This window comes from Phalacrocorax aristotelis, chromosome 4 (genome assembly GCF_949628215.1).
Source record: "Phalacrocorax aristotelis chromosome 4, bGulAri2.1, whole genome shotgun sequence".
NCBI classification, from domain to species: Eukaryota; Metazoa; Chordata; class Aves; order Suliformes; family Phalacrocoracidae; genus Phalacrocorax; species Phalacrocorax aristotelis.
Genome location: NC_134279.1, coordinates 42,808,487 through 42,829,090, shown reverse-complemented (window position 1 = coordinate 42,829,090; position 20,604 = coordinate 42,808,487). Strand labels below are relative to the sequence as shown.

Genomic DNA, 20,604 nt, shown 5'->3' with positions numbered 1-20,604 from the left:
TGAGGCATTAGGAAAAAGGGGAGCAGAGTAACTGATCCCCTTCTTCCTATCACACATAACACCTTCCTGTCCACCTCCACCATCCCTATTTAAATTCTAGCTGCAATGTACAACTTCTCAGAAAAAAACCCAACCCAAAACAAAACAAGCTGAGTTAAACAGATTTCTATAATGAGTGTGGAAGCACCGAGACAGTGATAATTGGTTTTAAGGATCAAGTGCACCAAGTGAAAGTCCTCATTTATTTACTTACTTTATAACATAATTTATGCTATGCTCCTGTATTGGTGTTTTCACTAATATCCTGAAGTGTCACTCTTTTGTTACATTTAGTTTATTGAAAAATTAAACTGCTAGTTGAATAATTTATTCTATTAAAACCAATTTCAGTACTCAATTACAGTTCTATGACCAAAATAACTTTACCATTTTAACCTTTTAGTCAATCTACTGTATAATGATTTATCAAATTCTTTTCAAACCTGACTCTTATGCTGAGGCTAGACATAATCTGAAATTGCAAATCATTAACAGGACGCCGATAAGGTCAGCCAAATTATGGAAGCAACTTGCTCTACATAGCTGCAGACCTTCCTCTTCAGTGTAAGGTCAACAAGCCTAACACGATTCACCTCAGTGTTTATCCTGCATTAAACAATTAATGAAACCCGTTTAGAAGATTGTATCACTTCAGTGTGGGTAGTTTTATTAGTATAAAAACATTTATACTGTTAACTTTTTCCAATACATGATACTTTTATAAGTTGCTGTAACAGCAATGTAGCAACACTCAAGGTATTATAAACTGTGGGGAAAATATAATCCCTAGATGTCTCATTCTTCTGAATGCAGGCTTAAGAAAAATGTATGCCCTGCCTTAGTTCCTGCAGCGACCTACCTGAGGCATGCCCACCCTAAACAATTTTCTTAAGGTTTGTAACTTCTACAGAACTGAGGTTAAAACAGAAGATAAAACTGCAGTAGCCATTAGAACAAAAGGAACAGAGAAATCCATACTCGTTCAAGTAACAGCCACATTCCCAAGATGGTGGGCGTCTGACAGTAATAAAACATAGGCATAAAGGTAAGACCCTAACCTTCTCCACAGACTGTGCAAGAACAATTTAAGCTTTCCTTATTATTCTTTGCTTGTGTTGCACCACTAGAGTACACCACGCTTTACACACATCTTGTTTTCATTGCATCCCACAGCCAACAAACATTTGTCTTACTGTTGAAACATTGGAGACATTAACATGTTCTCTGAGGCACCACAAACCCCATGTTTCCAATTGCTACGCAAGGCAAGAGATCCGATCAGAGTGTTAGGGAACCGTGTAGAGTTTAAAATGCAAAACAAGCATAAATATACTTAAATCTTGAGGCACACCTGATAAGGTTCCCACAGCAAGTCTCTTTTTCCCTGCTCGTATTATGTTAACAATAAGATGTTAACGTAAGATGTTCTATGCCTGTAGAATATCACTGGATACCAAGAGCAGCGATACCCATTCAGCACGAAGCTTCTCAAATGCATAATCTTATCTGCTGGGTTTGCATTCCAGCTGGCTAGAAGTACTTCTGGGCAAAGTAGTGAATGAGATGTTTTCCCTGGTATAAGACCGTTACACAAAGCCACAGGAACTTTAAGGAGAGTAAGTTCATTCTGCTCAATTAGATAAGATCATGTTGGTTTCCCTGTTGAAAAGTGATTGGAAAAAGACAAAAATAAAATTAGATTATGAGACTGGCAAAGCAAGTTTACTGCACAATATCAAAATACCAGGTGGACAAGAAAGGCTTCAGAGTTAAGTATGCTCACAGATGTCCAATATCAAGAAAAGCAATTCAAGACAGATGTTAAAGATAATTTAAAAAGCAGAAAATAGGATTAAGGGGAAAAAAAAACATAAGACATCCTCCAATTAAAAATAAGTTTCTTATACCAGATTAGTCAACTGAAAAGGGGTAACTTGAAATGTCCAAGGAAAATTCTGGATATGTTTTCTAGAAATTATATTTGTCTTGTACTATAATTTTTGATCAAGTCTTGAGTATGAAGTTTCTACTGACACACAAATTTTTTTATATACCCAAAAGCAGCAAAACTCATAATGCTTAGCTGTACTGATCACAGAGGAAGCACAATTTATCAAAAGCACCCATCACTCACCAGCTTTCAGCACAGAATTAGACAGCTTTATATACCTGAAGTCCCACTGATGTAAATAGGAAGAAATTGATTCTTATATTGATGACATTATAAGATGTACTATTCCCTAATCTTTTCTTTAAATACGAAGTTTTTCATTTTGGTTGTTCGGTTTGTTTTTGTTCCCACACACCCCACCCCCCACACGAAATCAATTTCAGAAGACAGTCACCTAGCACTGAAAAGTCAAAGAACATAGAGCAAAAATCACAATGCTGCATTTGACAACTTTGTATATCCACAGGATGTAATTCATATGAATTATGAAGGTAGAATTAAAATGGTAACTTTCAATAGGAAGATACACAACATGAAAGCAACAATACCATCTCAATGCTTTTTGAAACTCTACTGTCTAGGTGCCTTCACATCCTATAGAGTGCCCTACAAAGTTGCCCAACGCAGGAGGGACAAGCATTAGATAGATCCATGTATAGTTGGAAACAAATGTTCCTGTTGCAGTGAATACAAAGACAACTTATTTCTTCTTGTTTCCACACAATAAATTTCTCACTTATGTTTCACCCTAAGGTTATTTGCTTTTCAGTATCATCACTTGCATAATTTTTTTTTTTGTTCCATTTTAAAAGGAAACTGTCTAGATGAACACTACACTCTCTTGGCTAATTCTTCTAGCTTACTCTTCCTCATACATAATCAATCTACTCTAAGCCTTTCCTTGTAAAACAGGTGATATACCAAGGAACAACATGCCTTCTGGGACGAAGATTACATCACTGACTTTTTACCTTAACACATCACTCTACTTCAATTCTCCTTGACAACTACTAGTCCCCTAAAGCCACGCAGAAAAACAGTGAAGAATGACATTTTATATCATCCCAGAGCTGCTTCACCAGAGACCCAGAAATGAGCCGTTTTGCATCTCTTTGATTTCTCATGGCTTAATGTAAGTATTTTAATTAGCTCCTGCACTTTCTCAGTCTTGCGCAAAGAAAGAAAATCAGATTTGCAGGCTGTCATCAGTCATGTTAATTCATTTCCCTCTGCATTCGCTGTGCTTGGCCAGGTCTGGGTGCCACCCAGCCAACCATCACTTTCATGAGAAACAGCGAGGCAGCTGTTAACTCTTGGTCAGAGATATTGACCTCAGATCTGAAGCAACTTAGTTCTATTTAAATATGAAAGAAAACACAAACCACCTATTTCAGCACTTGTCAGTAATACTTCTTATGAAGGCGGGTAAAAGCAAGTGTGTTGCTCATAAAAGCCTTAATGTGTTTCTTCACACAGTGCATTTCTGTAACTAATTTAAAGGGCAGAATTGGCATGCCATAGAAGCAGCATGCTCATTTTGGTAATTTTAGAGCAACTTATTCTTTTAAAAAAAAAAATAATCAAAAAACCAATATACATACCAAACATCTTATTTTATACATTGGCAAACCAGTGAAAGAGTAATTGAATTTAAGAACAATTTCCATAAATCTGGTTTTCCTGTGTAATACTGCTAAAAGCAGAGTTAAAATAATAAATATATATTTGGCAGCAATCCATAAAGTTGCATTTGAACATTCAGGAAGAATCTTTTACAGCCAGATACTTGTTGAATGATTTAGAAAGCATTATATAATATTTTTCACAACACGGCTTTGAACAAAACAGTCAAGGAAATGAGCGTGTTACTGTCAAACAACCAAAATTGCTCATAGAACTGGATTTGGTTGGTTTGGTTTTTTTTTTTTTTGTGTTTTTTTTTTTTTTTAAATATATCTGTGATTGGGAATAATAAATTTACTGGCCCATTTATATTTGTGTCTAATACTTAAATAATTCTCACAAATATGTTAAAGAGACATATTGTATCAATGAAATTTATATATCACATACTAGCCAGAAACACTAGCGTACCCTTATCATTCCAAAGCTCCGTCCAGCTAGCTAAAGCAGACAGGAAGAATTGCAGTCATATATTGTATTTGTATATAAATATCATCAGAAAATCTGCTTTTGCCTTTACAGCAAATGGGAACTGGCTTTTAGACATCTGATTTATAACTGATTAATACTCTGAGAAATTAAGAGAAGTACTGCTGATTAATCTTAAAATGCAACCTTATGCAGAAAGGTAAAACTACAAAAGCAAATTAATCTCAAAGTTTAAAATAATTGTATCAGAACTATGTTTCTGGTCTGACTTAAGTTTTTGTGTCAGTCACCCCTTTTTGCCATGATCTCCCTCTGCATTTCCTGCAAACCAGATTCTCATTCTTGTTCCTTAGCTCATCTCCAGATTGTACTGATCAAGATCTCCTTCGATATGCATTTTCCCAAGGATGACTTCACCACCATCCCTATTCTTTGTCCTCAACTACTGAAACCTGGAATCATTCAGGTTCCCTGGGATTTTGTAGCCCATTCCCCTGAAGTGGTTTCAGCTACAGGGACACTCTTTTTTGGACAAAAATATAAAAGAACTGAGAAAATCTGTTTCCCATGATGCTAAAGAACACAGCCTAAAGGAGGATAGTGAAGACAGGAAACAGAATTTTTCTGTTTCTCCTCCACCACTTATCTGTTGTATGCATGCAGGGATGTAACTTGTTGGCAGGGTTCAGCTACCTGATCCATATTTACCTTTTTATGACAGGAAGGCATACACATTTAAAAGGCTTTACAGAAACACTCTTCAAGGATGCATTACCAAAAAACCACGTATGCACCTGCAATATGACTTGTAATAGTGAGAGAGGTTAGACTGGCACCTTTGAGTTAGAAGTTATTTCATACAGGCTAGCATGCATTTAGACCACTGTGCCCCTGACTCGCCTCACATCTCACTCTGCTGCTTGCGTAATGCAGGAGTGCCACGTGAGTTATGATTTTCACATCCCAGAGAGACTGTGAGGCAGCCAATACATTGGAATAGAAGGTGACTCTACCCTGTGGGCCTAGTTAATAGGCAGCTGAAATAAAACATCATCTGCCTAAAGGAAAACTGATTGCAAAACAGACTGAAAACAAAATGACTATGCCACATTTTTATAAAGACTTCATATTACAGCATACAGTCCTGGGGTGGTTTGGGTTTTTTGGGGGTTTTGAGTGGTTTTTTTTGTTTAGGTTTTTTCTGGGGGGTGAGGGGGCAGGGCTGGGGGTTGGTAATAGTTCTTGGGCATGCTGGGTTTGATTTTTTCTGACCTAAAGCAGGTTGTTAAAATTCAACCCAGTATGTGCCAGTTTAGTTAAACATCCTACAAGAGATACAAGCCATTTCACCACAGATCTTTTTCAGTCAACATAATTGTTTTATGCTAGGACATGCCCATCCATTCTACTGGGCTTTACATGAGTTCTGGAAGTACTCAAAGAGGCCAAACAAAAACCCCTACAGGACAGTGGAATCCACGTGATGGTCCATACCAAAAATTAAGACTTGACACTGTGACCAATACGTGGGCTAGAATAGTTTACTACATAATATTTGCATACAGTTTACAGAATTTCACACCTCTTTAAAAGGTTCCCAAACTCTATCCCACTGAAATAAAAGAAACTAGTTATAAAAATAATATTAAAAACAACTGTTATTTTACTGTCTTTCATAATCAAGTCATAGCATTTCAGAATATATAACATTTGTCAGGTACAGCATAAGCTGCCCACTCTAAGAAGGAAACAAAATTGAAATGGATAACACTTCAAAAAACTCAAACAAAAAAGAGAAAGAGGAAGAAGAAATTACCCCACAATTCTTGTTGAAGCTCTAAATTAAGTTAAAATTACCTCAACTAGCAACACTTACAGGACCCTACAGAAATAATCCATTCAGTTTAAAAGTAATAATCAGATACCTTCAAAGTTTAATCACCTGTACTACAGGAGTACACATTAAAAAGAAAAGGGCTCCAGCATACTTGGCACTGCCAATTTGTTTGATGTTTCATGCCCTTACGTTCACGGCTGGCATCCAGGTTGTCACTCACTGCTTAAAATCATGTTTAACTGTCTTCCAAAGAAAAAACACATAGGAAATACATCAAAAGAGATTTTTTAAGGTCCTGTTAATAACACTGACTGGATGTACATATTCAAATTTGTCTTGTAGCACATTTCAATGCTTCAAATACATTCAAGGACAGCAATAGTTTTAGACTCAAATGAAAGTTCAGATTATTTTCATTTTTCCATTTTTTAGCGTGATCTACCATTGCTTTCTTCAGTTAAAAATTGCAACATGTAAACTACTCAAAGAAGAACAAGACTAACATCAGTTCTGAATTATTTGGGAGTGCTAAAGGATACTGACTTCAACATCACAACTTCTGTTTACATGTATTATGTCTTTCTTTCTACACACCTGGACCTACTTTATGGAACAGACTGTAGGATTAAGATCCTTGAGCAATTTTTTTCAATCCTCGTCTAAATTAGTCTTGTACTTGAAATGTGTTTTAAAGCACGATCACTTTCTATTAGAACTGCATAATATATTTTAGAAAATAACCTTTGTGAAGTTAGAATATCTACAAAATTGTCTTAAACGTGTCTTTCCTTTTTGACTAGATATACTGTACCACAAAGACAGAAAATGCTGCAAAAGGCAAAGGGAAGTTCCTCACAGCTACTCCGTGGAGCTGCAGCAGAAACAACTGCTACATGTATACACCAGTGGAAGTTAGAAGCCTTATGCCTTATTAACTCTCCTTTAACTCGCCTTCTCCATCAATACCAATTTTCCAATCTGAAGGATGATATATTATGTGGCTTTTAAAATGGAAGACATATATAGTTTCAGCTTTGTCAGAGACAACAGCAACACTCAAGCTTCCAAAACTGAAATCAGCAGAGACTGCGTGGCATTCAGGGATGCAGAATTCCACATATTTGCAGTACGTTTTACAGGTGTAACTAGAAGTGTTCTCTCCATCTTATAAAAGCAAAACCCCTAACAATTACCTGTTCTAAATGGTTAGAATTTTCCATATTATGCAGTGCTCTCTGGTTTGCTGGGACACTGCAGTAGTCTGGCCTCTCTCAAGCCTGGGTGATCTGGTCACCTTTCCAGCCAGTGTTATATTATGGAACAACATAATACCAATAGACTGGCGATACTACCTTCAAACAAACTTTACATTATATATTAGCTTTTCTTAAACATTTCCACTTTTTTTTTTTTTAACAGATGCATGCATTTTATCTTCATTAGTAGCTTCATTCCAGGTTTGAAACATTTGTACTGATGCTTATTTCATGAATTTGTGCATGGGGAGGGCAAATATTGGGGTTCCTAGAGCAGGTGAACAAAGGTTGCTAAGTCACTGACTGTAAATGAAATCAACAAATTTGTTAGCCTCTGTGTGGTCTCTGTGTCTCAGGGGAATTATGTAGCAGCCCTGTGAAGCTGAAGAAGCTGGAGCATGTACTCTCACACTGCATACGCATATAACAGGATAAAAAGGAAAAAAAAAGTCACTATCCCAGGTAAAAATACTTTATATCTGTAACTTGGGAAGGCAGAGGGGAATGCTCAAAATCATCTTGCTTCAGGCAATGTTCTTCATCAAAATCTCCCACTGTATGTGGAACTTATTCTAAATTAGAAAGCCTGATTTGACCCATTCCTATTAAAATAAATTCTTTATAATTACTGGATACAAGTTATTAATGTTTTGTTCACAAATCAGCAACATTTAAAGAACAAACTGTGCATGACAGATCCATTAAAGCATTCAGCCATTTATAAACTTCATAAAATTGCCCATCTGCCTGAAAGATGCATGAGCTCTATTTGGGACAAAGCATACACAGAAAAGCCCCCAAAGGTGACTGAAATGTCTGGATAGTGATTTCTGAGAGCAACAAAATATTCCTTTTCAAGCTAGTCAAAATTATAATTGTATTTTTGTACAAGAAGATTTGTAACTGGACAATTCCATACATCATTAATGCCTCCTGTGAGACATCCAAGATGCACAGAGCAATGAATAACAAGCATAAGTACACTTTTGATTTTTGACTGCACAAAATAAAAATCTGCATAAACACATACAACACTAAACAAAATAGATGCTTTTGGCAACAAAGCCTTCATTTATGCAGGATAAATAAATTAAATAAATACAGATGATGGCGGAACTGCTTGCCATTAGCCAGGAAAGAATCATCAGAAACAAATGCTGTCAAATTATGTACTGTGTTATCTCAACAGAAAAGCATCGAGATTAAATGAATACAAATGAATTGCAGCTCTTTTAATACTCATAGAAAGTATTCTGTAGGCTTTTTTTATTTGTTTGTTTTGACAGAAATAGAATATACCAGAGCTTTAAGGGAAACTGAAATTATTTTCTGTTTTACTCTATGTCTGAAGCAAGGTCAGAATCGCTATTAGAGCTCTTTGAGCATTTCTGATTTTGTCAGGGTTACTAAATTAATAGGACAGGACAAATCTTTGTTCCTCACATATAAAGCTTTGAAGGCATTCATTTGCTAAACTCATTACAGGATTTTTCTTTCTCTAGGTTGTGTTAAGATTTGAAAATTAAACACTCACTAGGAATCCTACACATGAGCAGCAGTCTAGAAGAGACACCAGTATTTAGTTTGGAAAAAAATGCATGTAGTTAGCAACCACATCAACATTCTCTTCTCCATCTCCCAGATAAATTACTAGAAGCTACTATCTACCCCCAGTATCTGACTGCAAGGCCTTTACAGGCCAATACACAGTGTTTTACCACCAGAAGTCTGGTTAAGTCTCTGGTTAAAAGTCTCTTACAAGTGATGATCATAATTTCCTGCTTTGGTTATCTTATAGTTTTCCTTATACTACCCACCTTTATTTCTTACCTGTAAGTCAAATCTGGTACCAGCAAATGAACAGGAAAACAACAGCTCACTTATACTACTAGTAATATATTTGGAATAACGTTATAAGATCTCAGGCTTGCCCATGATTTAGAAACAGGGCGGGGGGGAGGACAAAACAAACCAGTAAACATTTATAATACAGTAAAATAATATACAAGGTTTTCTGAAATTATTTTCTTTAATATGCATAAAATGTAAATCCTGGGATACACAATGCTGTTGCCTGTTCTTTTAAAGATGTTACTATTTTTCTTGGTGATTATAAGCCTACTTGAAAGTCTGCATTTAGGAAAAGGGAAAGATATTTTTGAAGTTTGCTTAGGCGAACTCTAATGTCGCAATTAAGCCAATGCTGACTGTAACAAACTACCATCTTTGGAAAGACTACTAGAATGTTACTTCAAAAGCTTGTCATGGCTTATTAAACTGCATTTAACTTTGAAAACTGAGCACTGCTAGCCCTTTCTGTGCACAGGGGGAAGACGACGAGTTATTTAAAGTAAGGATAACATGCAAACAACAGTCAGGTATGAAAAAGATAATGAATAAATCAATTCTAAATTAAAAGAAAGCTTCTAAATAACTAACAACTAATGTTTGGCAAGAACCCTTGATGTTGACAGTAGGGCAAAACCTAGTTGATTAGCTCATGAAAAATAGTACTACATAAGATCTCAGGCCTGTACTCCTGACACCTAATACCAAAGAATGAACCAGAAAAGAAAATTTGATCTGTTTAGAAGAACTGCTTGCAAGAGGTCCAAAGCAACAGACTACAACTGCTACCCCATATCATCTGACGACATGTTTTCATGCGGAATACTTTATTCAGGAGACATATCCAAAGGCGTAAAAGTTAATTAACATATCCATTACACTACTCATTGAGGTTGCAGAAGTAATGCATTTGGAGTACTAGCTAAGGATTGCTAAATGCCAATGAAATTCCCAAGATCACCTAATTCATAGCACGAACTTTGACATTTTAAAAAATAATTTAAAAAAGAATATTCTTGAAACTTATAATGCTAAAAGAGAGGAAGGAGTATAGGGAAATGTGTAAAGGACTAACTTTTCCAATTTTTCAGCTACTAATGTGCATCTTTTCCATAGTTCATTAATTACGATAGCTGAAGAAGGTAACCGTGAAGTAATTGTTCAAGTTTCTTGTCAAGTTGTTTAATGTATCACTGCAATGTAATAATGCTTTTTCAAGTGGAAAGTAAACAGCTGAAGTTTGAGAGAAAAGCCAATGTAGAAACCAATGTGTACTCAAGTTCATAAATTTTCTTTCCTATTTATGAGATCAAATTTGAGTATTCCACATGAAGAAGTTTAAAATAATTTAATTTCAGCCATAATTCAATTTAACCTTAAAGAAATGCAAATAAAAGCTGAGATGTGTAATATACAAAAAAACTCCACAAAACTAGAATGCATTGAATTTCCTACATGAATAAATATGCTTCTAGTATTTCAAGATTACTCAGAGTGCATCTACTGATTTATTTCAGTATCTACTTTAGATCTCATGAACAACACTCCATACAAGTATATAGCATGAACATTTTAAAGATGACACACACAGAACACAACCTTGCTAAGTACAGGCTGCCCATTGCTACCACCTTGTTGCTACTTTCAAAATTCTTTGCACATTCACATAAGAAAGAGATGCAGCCCACAGCCATCAGCATGATGCACACCCAACAAGCATTTCATAGGGTGAACAAGCCAAGAAAGGTTGACCAATGCAGAGCCTGTGGAAACACAAGCTTTGTATTCTGACTCCACAAGTACTCAGAAATGAAATTGCTTACCTATAACAACCAATTCAAGGAAATATGTGAAAAGTAAAAGTTTTTTTTTTATATTAATATTGCATGACTGGAGTTTTCATTTTCACAGCTGAGTTGTATTTGAGTTGCCTGAATGCAGGCAGCACTGGGATGTGGGGATACTCCGAACTGTCTGCCACAGCAGCCACATTCCCATTCAATTCCGTCTAGGTGAAGTGTACAATTTCAATTATCTGAAATTCTTCTCACCTCTCCCTTTCTCATAACATGACAGTATTCTTTCGCTCTAGCAAATGAAAAGCATTTTGAGATGGGCTGCAGATGCCTCCAAGATGACCATTATTCTTCTGAGCTGAACTCTTCTCAACCTCAGGGCAACCTTTCTTTTCCCATCGGTAAAGCCATTCTGTCAAGTCAGAATACCTTCAGTAATGAAACTGCTACTGCAAGGTACATCAAGGAGCTGAAGACAAAAGTCTGTACTCTAATCTCAGAATAAAACCCCCATAACAAAAATAAAAATATTAAATAATCAAAATTGAGAATGGACAGTGAGGAACAGAAAAAACTTGGTATTATGGATTCAAATAAGTTTTTTTTCCAACTCATGCATGGATATTTTTTAAATTGTACTTGTTACTCTGACAGTACTTTATTTTGACCAGAAGCAAGTCCAAGTTTAATAAAATTCAGATAACATCTGTGTATTACAGAGGAAATGAAAGAGGCATTTTATAGCTTGATACCCGAAGTATGAAAATGTAAATCCTGTGTTTGGTTAGATCTGTAGTCAATATAGACATTTTGAAATTTAATTAGTTTCATTTTCTATTTGGCTTTTTTTAAAAAATCTTTTATATAGAGTGATGTATTGTTTTAGCAACTTTGGATAAAAAGACAACTTTTAACCCTATATAGGGCCAGTGTCAATTTTTCTGATGTAGTGTACATGAAGTAGTAATATGCTAATGTTAAGGTTAACATTACTTCAAAATTTTGCTATATTAAAATCTGTTCCTGTAAAGCTTTGCTTACTTTATCACTGATATGAAGCTGAAGTTACTGGGATCACTCTGGGTTCCAGGATGTTGCATTAAGTGCAACGAAGCCACCACAAATTCTTTAGGGAGCAGAAAACATCTATTCTTACCTTTGTATAACTACCTAAGTGCAGCAATAGTTTTCCCAGCTGGTTAAGGTTATGCGTTTCAGGTATAACTATTAGGCTTATAGATGAATAGGTATGTGGATTCATACTTACTTTCTTACACATAATGCCTATGTAAATTAGGTCTAGTATCACAAATACCTGCCAACACTGTGGTTAATGAGCGCACACTTAACCTGACAAGAGTTTTCAAGATAGCAATGTCAGCTCTCTCAAGTTTACAGCTTTCAAATACCTAAGGTATCAGCATCTACATTTGAGATGACTTTTGGATTACCCCAATTCACTTGCAAGTCCTCTTTCTAGTTACCCTGTCTACTGCAAGAATCATACTGTAATTGATAGGGTCACTGAGCAGCCTTATTACTAACAGCTCATTAACTCCTCCCAGGTTAAGAAACAAATACTGGGCTGGTCTAGCAAATGCAGTACTTCCTCTTGTTCTCAGCAGTCTCCCTTCTGCCCACAGTGTACCACAAGCACAGATATTTCAAGGAGACAAGAATGGTAATGGTAAACACAGAGTGCTCGTCTGTGGCAAGATGAGTCTGTATGCTTAATCCTTCACAGAAGGCCCATTTTACATTGCAAACAAGATTGCTCCTTGCAAGCCACTTCCAGGTTCCCCCAGTCTCCAGTTACTTTAAAAGATGGCAACATATGGCCTAGCATTTTCGACTGATTGGAAACTCACTTCAGTGAGCCAATTCCTACTGATATAAAAAGGCTTTTCACCAGAAACTTCTCTGGCACAGCTGTATGTTGGGTTAACAGGTGGCGGGCAGGGGGGATTGCAAAAGCATATGCTTTTTTAATCACTGTTTTCATTACAGTTCCACACAGACACTCACAGTTTGTCCTTAGTAAAACAAGAAATGACCGTTTCAAGTACTTCAGAACCAAATCAAGTACCAAGCTTTATCCAAGGACTTTTATTAGCATTTATTTTCTTATTACCTGACATTTCTCTTTATTAACAATAGAGTTAATAAAGAGTTAATAGAGTTGTAACACTACACTTGGGTTTAGGTGCTAGTATAGAAATAACATTGTCTCGCAAAGTACTTGCCAATGTGATACACAAAATATAGTGATGAAAAAGATAATGCAGCTCGTCATGCCTTCTATTAGGGTGTGCTTCAAGTTCAATGCTCACCGCTTAGTTTTCTTTTCATTCTAAACTGGATCAAGTGGATCTCTGTACCAAATTACTAGTGTCTTCCAGAGGACTGTTTTATATTAAAGTCAGCTTGACTTAAGTGCACTGGTGTAAATATTGATGTACACATACTACAGCACTAACAAATTGTTTTCAACTGCAAAGCTAAAACAGAATTAGCTTGAATTTTTCAACTGAATTATTCCAGTTTAGTAGTCAGTCAAGGCAACAGATTTCTGTGCACCTTTATCCCATTCCTTTTTAACTCTCAACAATTGTTCAGCCTATCCTGCTGCACAGCTGGTGATTTCTGAAGTTTTTCCTATTGTATAAGCTTCTAGCCATGGGACATCTTTCTGTAGATAGAAAGTTGCATCAGCAGAGCTCTCCTATGACAAATATTTATGCTGTACAACATAATGCCAGTGAGACGGTTAAGATAACATCAGTTCCAAAAGCAGTCTAGTCTCATAAGCATGGCATTTCTACCCAGCTCGTTAACCTTACTCAGCAGCACTTGGGCACTTGTAACTTCACCTGGAAACCCATTTTTGTAGAAGCAGGGATACTCCTGTTTCCGCCTTTCTCCTCCCACTATTTTTTTTTTTACATTCTGCCACAAAGCATTATTCTAATCACATAAATAATGCTCAGTATGCTCAATGTCCCATATCATCACAGCATGGAGAACCTCAACAAAACAGCCAAAACAAAAACCCTCACCATCAAATAAACCCAGTGATTTGTCACAAAGTATTGCCATAAAATTACTTACACAGGGTTATTTTTCTATATTTATAAAAGCTTGTTTCTCAGCTTTCTGAGAGGCCATAGACAGGCAGCTGTTAACTTGCCATCAAGAGCAATCATAGTCCTCAGCCCCTCCATTCACCACCACTGCTGCCCCCGCACATACCACTGATGGCAGCTGGGGCTCCTGTCCCACTTTCAGAATGTCTTGTCCAGGTTGTGACTTCTGTTCCTATCAAACGCTTTTTAGTTATACCCTTTCTATTCAAAGGGAAGGCACATCACAACACATTTTCCTGGCTAGTTTGGCCATACACAGCACCAGGACGTAATCCCAGACACCTTCCCATTAACAATTAATAATGTCCCATTCCTTGTCCTACTCTGTCTCAGCGAAGAGTGCTAATGAGCTGTGTCCGTGTACTACTTGGGATGTGTTCAGCATGGACATTGTTAGAAGTGTTCTGTTTGGTGCCCCAATCATCACAAGTATATGCTTCTTTGAGGAGAAGTGTTTAGTTTTTAGAGATGGGTAGACACCGGAGCTCAGAAGTATAGTCTCTGATATGTAAAGGTCGAGAATTATTGATATTTATGAAAAGCAAATCACTTGTATAGTTCTTAAGAGCTCAGCTTAAAAGAAAAGTCATTGAGCAACTCTATACCATCTTGAAAAATAGGCTCCTAAACTTAAAGAAAGGGACAGACTTAAAAGCATTTTCTTTGATAGAGGTTGACTCTCACAATATTACAACATCCTCTTCTGATTTTGTTTTTTAAATGATGGATATTTTGACAACAATGGCAATTCTTGGAGAAATGAGTTTTCACCATATGAGAGAATTGCAGTCTATAGCAGAGGTTTCCTATGACAAGATAGGCATTCATACAATATAACCTTCACTTTCATTTCATCAGAAAAGTTATATCCAGCCATGATCTGAAGCAAAGCATCCATAAATTGGAATCACAAGTGACATGTTACATGAACTAGCTGTCTGCAAGTAAAATACAGGGAATTTCATCTTCATGCAACAAAGAGCACATTTCTTGTGTGGGAATTTGCGCAATCTGATACTCTCCTAGAGCTGCTTTGCTTTCAGCACAACCTTCCTTACCCTACTGTTATTGTATATCACTAATATAATTTACAGACCTACAGGCCAAAAAATTAAATTTAAATAAAAAGTTTAAAAAATAAAAATTAAATAAGACAACTTCTATATGGCCAAAAAGGGTTCAGCAGACTATTAGGGTAATTGGGCCATAGATCAGATCTTCCTCCAAGTTCACACACAAAAGCACATCACTGCCATTATATTTCACTGACCAACTAAATTAAGCCCTGACCAAGCAGCCACAGGTTGGTTTTGCAGACTGACCTACATGTTATTAATCTGGGCTATTCACAGAACAGAGGTCTAGTGCAAAGCATATGGTACCTGATATCACAGAATCACCGCTATGGGACAGCATGATACTCTGAAAATCAAATGAGCAGTGGTACAGAAAACAGAGCTAAGCAAGAGGGCAGAAATAAGAGAATATAATAGGTGGCAAAATGAGAAGGGACTGGCTCATCAACATGAATGAAAATTTCCCAGTTTGTCATTTTCCGCCAAAACACCAGTTCATTGCCAGTGACAGAAACTAGTCCTGCCTTGCAAGAACCTGTTGTCTGCTAAGTTTTTAAATTTTATTTTCCTTGGCAAATCTGATTGATTTTTTTGCCAATTAAAAAACTGTCTGGTAATTGTTACTGCTAATAAATTCATTGTTGGCTGTAGCATTGCTTTTATTTTCTTATAATAGATGCTATATAAGTTAGAGAACTATGGGGTGAAGTAAAAATGCTTGGTAAGTCAATTTTACATGTGCGGCACATACTGTGATAGTAACAGGTCACAGGCCTGACTATGCTAATGAAGTCATTAAAATACAAAAGGAATAAAGGTTGATGTACAAACTATCATGTGTTGGCAACCTACATGAATTGTTTAACTAATTCATTATGCTATCCTATCTTGCCCCAAAGTTTTAAAAGACTAGTTACAATTTTTAGTATTCCTCTGTAAATGCAAGATGTTCCACAATGGTACCAATGAAAACTTGCTTCCTTTTTCATTTTGTCCTTTCCTCCAAAATGGTTGCCCATGTTCTACTTCTTGCCAAGATTTCAGTGATGTTTGCCACAGACCATAACTTCAGAGCAAACTATGACAACAAGAAACACCCCATCCCCAAAAATAAATCTGCAAATCACCTCTTCCCCACCCCCCATTTCAAAACCCCCTCACACAAAAATAACCCTCCAAGAAAAAACGGCGCTCCCCACAAGGCTCATTTTCCCAGAAACCAGGCTCACAACACCAGAGGTGCACGCAAAGCCATGGCAGAGAGACCTGACACAGAAGTATATTGGTACCTCCAATGTAAATGTGTTCATTTTCTATCGTAGATGACACTGAAACCGATAGGTCTTTATATACAGCTTGGAATACATAGCTTGCATGAATCAGGTATTGGAACTGCAACCCAAAACCCAGCATGAAGTCAGAAATCTTCTGCATGCCTTAGTATGACATATTCATATATATCATTAAACTTTTGTGAAAAATCCACGGAATAACTCTGCTCTAGGTCCAAGTACTGTAGAAGTCTCTGTTGAAGAACTGACTGCTAAATCAGTTGGGAAGAGTAAAAGCATTCCTAAACTTGTCTGCCAGCACACAGCATAGCCAGTTCCCTTATCAATAGCTTTCTAAGGCAAACTAGGTAGAAGTCTAATACTTGCCTCTCTTTTATAGAGCTTGTTAAGTGACCATGTATTTCTACGTGGTAAAACACCAGTAATCTCTAGATTCAGTTCCCTTTCATCTTGCCAGTACACCACCACTTGGCCATTTGCATTTACAATGTAAATCAAAAATATTACTTTTGTTGAAACAAAGAGTTCCAGTAATTCAGTTTTCTCCCTCCCATTCCTTCATAATTTTAAAGTATATAAACTCTCCACAAATTATATGAATAAAGATATTTTGCAACTTGGGTACCTATATTTAAATCTACATTTCCTTCTAACTGTCACAGATGACTTTTTAGAGTAATGTAGTTTTTTTATATTGAATTTGTCCATATCCCAATATTGCACTTCCAAATTTCATAACGTTTGCTTACCTTCCTCTTAATACCAAGTCTCTAGTCTACATTATATTGATATTTAAAAAGGTGCAGCTGTCCTTTTACTTTTATAACATCTAAATGTCATGATTTATGGTGAATATTATGTATGAACTATCTAAAGTTTTCAGTTTTAATCACAAAAGCCAAAAGAAGTGAATATGAATAAAATGGAGCCACACAATTCCACAGACAAACCAGCGGACAGCTGGGTATCTGGCTGCACACTGAAACATTTTCATCATCTGTTATCAAAAGTTCTTTATGTGCATTTCAGTATTTGTATTTACATCAGTTAAAACAAAAGATCTCCAGCATTTTTATCCATCTTTTACGCTGCTTTCAAGTTCATACTGTTTCTCTTCTGCTCTATTTCTAACAAGGACTTGCTTTTTATAACAACTTCTTGAGACTTTTGTAAGAAGGAAAAGTTTGATTAGTAGAACACCCTGGAGGAAAAACATTTGTCATTTAATCACTACTTTTAAAGTAGTAGTGCTATTGAAATATGCCATTCTCATTTTCAGCCGTCTACAAATGATATTTAGGTTCCTACCAGAAAGCTCTATAATTCAAAGTTGTGGAAGAAGTATAGCATACACAATATCACTTAAATAGTATATAACTGATTTCACAAAAGAAAGTAATAGCCATTTGTCAGCTTTTTGACATATGAAGCTTCATGGAGAAATTATACAATGAAAAAAAGGCATACAGATTTATCACTAATCATTATCCTGCTTCAACATGGCAATAAACTCTGCTTGCAATGATTCTATCAGTTTTGACAACAACTGAAGACACTTATAGTTAATTTTTGACATAATCTGTCCTCAGTGGTTTTCACACTGCTTTACTGCTTTCATCAGTCTAGGAAAAAGCAACTAAAGGATGAAGGTCTAATAACAGTAAACATGGCATCTATTCAATTACTTTTTAAAAAAGATCATTTTATGAACTGGGGGGATAGATATCAGTCAGCATTTTTTCAACGTATAATAACCCAACTGTATTATGTGTGGCCACTTCACAAAAAAGAAAAAAAGGCACAAAAAAGCCATGATATAGCCTCAGTTAAATTCAGCTTAGAAGATCACAAATACAAAAATTAAACCCACTTCAGATGCACCAAAATGATTAATGTGGCTTGAAATTCAATGTTACTGAAATAGAGTAGAGACGCCAGCACATTTTTCTTGCATGTTTGCTCTTCTCAAAACATACAGTACCGAATATGCCACCAAATATGCTCAAGTTCAAACCTGGCAAACATTCAAAAATGTATTTCTAATCTTTATTTTAACACCACCAAAAACAAGATAAGTAAATCTTCCTAATGGTACAACAGTCCAGCTTCTTACAAGTCAAACCAGACACTTACATTAAGTATTTCCATGCTATTTGAACCACTTCTTCCAGCTGAAAACTGTTCCACTGAAAAGTTAGATAGGTTTATATAACTGGAAATGAAGATTCAGGAGATTTTTATAGTGTTATAGGAATTAACATTACAGGTAATATTTACTCCCAAAATACTTCCATGCAGCAGCAGGACCCAGGTTAGGGCAGGCAAGAAAGAGCAATATACAATATTCCCTGTTTACTGGCATTAATTCTTTTTCTAATAACTGGAAAGTAGGTAGGCTTTCTAAAAGATTAACACATTTAAAAGTGATTCAACAATAGTCAGTATGATCTTCATTACCGAAAAATGCTACAGTATCACCATATTGAGCAAACATAGCATCAATAGCTGCTCTCTCAGTATAAGAAGCATTTTTACTTGTCAGACACTTCATAAAACCAATTTACAGACTTCCCTGTAAGTTGTTTACTACTAGGAAATTGTTAGCCTGCAAAACAATTGTTGTGCTACTTTATACTTATTTTGAAAACTTTCATCCATGGTCTAGATTCTATAAACATACAATAGCTAGAACTGTACTCACTTTACAATTTCACTTAAATTACATTACAGATAGAGAAGCAGTTCATCAAAGGACATATTGCAACTAAACCAGCAGATATGAGAGGGTAAGATAGATGTGTGAAGCATTAATCTTTCTAACCCCTGAAATATCAAGTTAAAAAAAAACACTTACAAAAATGATTCCACTGCAGCACTCTACTAAAATTCTCATTCATCCATCATTCATACATTCTCACAATTGTAGGTCGGATATCTGCTCCTGTAAGCTCCTAGCTGAGACAAAGGTTTTACCTAAAACATTAGCAAAGAGCACCATTTTCTTTTTCACTATCAGTCTACAAGGCTCACATACACACTAGCAACTGATATTTCAACAGAAACCACAAACAAAACCCCAAATGTTAAAAGTCAAAGCTCTTCAGTGCTTGAAGTCCTAAGAGATGTAAAGAAATTTGAAAGAAACACAGTTTCCCAGTTCCATATCACTGTTATGGATGAATTTTCCCTACAAAATAGTTAAATTTCAGTTAAGAAATTTCAGAGCATTCATTTCTTATGTTGCATTCAAGAAGTAATGATGGCAAAGGTCATTAAGTGATTGCAGTTTTCTTAATTTTACTATACGTAGATGATGTAGATGTCAATTAACTATTCCAAAGCAGTGTTTCAAATACCATTCAAGAGAGTCTCATTTCTCTGTATTGCTGCTTTGTACCAGTATATGAAGCTGTCTAACTCAATAACATTCCAGGATTAAAATCTAATAGGTTGCATCCAAAATGGTCAAACTTAATAGGTTTTCTGAGTAAAAATGAAGTCTAAAGGAAAAGATGTTGAAACACTAAAATTTGCAGCGGTATTTCAAAAATAATATATTCAAAATACTGTATTAATAAAGGCCAATGAACAGTTCATAGCCTCTTTCCTTTGACATGAATTTCAGTATTTATGTGAAGTAAAACAAAAGCCACTTATACACATTTATTCCAGCTAATAATCAACAGTACTTCAAGGCAAACAGTCCAGCAGTTGCGATCTCCTCACTTTCTGCTTCCCTTTAGTTTCGATGTGGGCCACACTGCACTATAAATTTCAAGTTAAATTCAATTGGGCCTTACCTCTGTCACTGAAGTCATCCACAAGAATGATTTCTGCTATCAGGCTGTCTGGAGTGCGGTTGATGATACTGTGTATTGTTCGCAAAAGTGAAGTCCAGCCTTCGTTATGAAATGGGATAATTATGCTAGTATTGGGTAGCTTTTCCAAGTACACCTTGTGCTTACAGCTGGAGAGAGAAGAAAATAATTGTATGAGCATACTGAAAGGTCTGAGTTGGCAAATACTGCCATCCATTTGGGCCATTGGTTTCAGGCATAAAATCCAACAGAGTAATCAAGCAGTACTTTCATGTGGTAACTAGTTCATTAAAAATATTTATATTGCTTACAACATAAAATAAACCTGAACAACAAAAAAATTTGAATACACTGGCTGAAATTAGATTCTTTTCCTTCACAAGAAATTTTCCTACAAAATGACAGAGGACATACCTTCTACAACATTATTTCTAGA

The 20,604-nt window shown here is 36.0% G+C and overlaps 1 protein-coding gene across 2 annotated transcripts in view; it reads right to left on the bottom strand.

The window, feature by feature from the left end:
- Positions 1–20,604, bottom strand: part of GALNTL6 (polypeptide N-acetylgalactosaminyltransferase like 6) — a 500,857-nt gene that overhangs the window by 250,953 nt on the left and 229,300 nt on the right. For both annotated transcript variants that reach the window (XR_012660321.1, XM_075091134.1), the window contains exon 4: positions 20,151–20,317. Coding sequence is in view for 1 of the 2 variants with exons in the window: in XM_075091134.1 (XP_074947235.1) it covers positions 20,151–20,317 (167 nt within the window). In the remaining variant the exon portion in view is untranslated. The remainder of the gene's footprint in view (positions 1–20,150; positions 20,318–20,604) is intronic.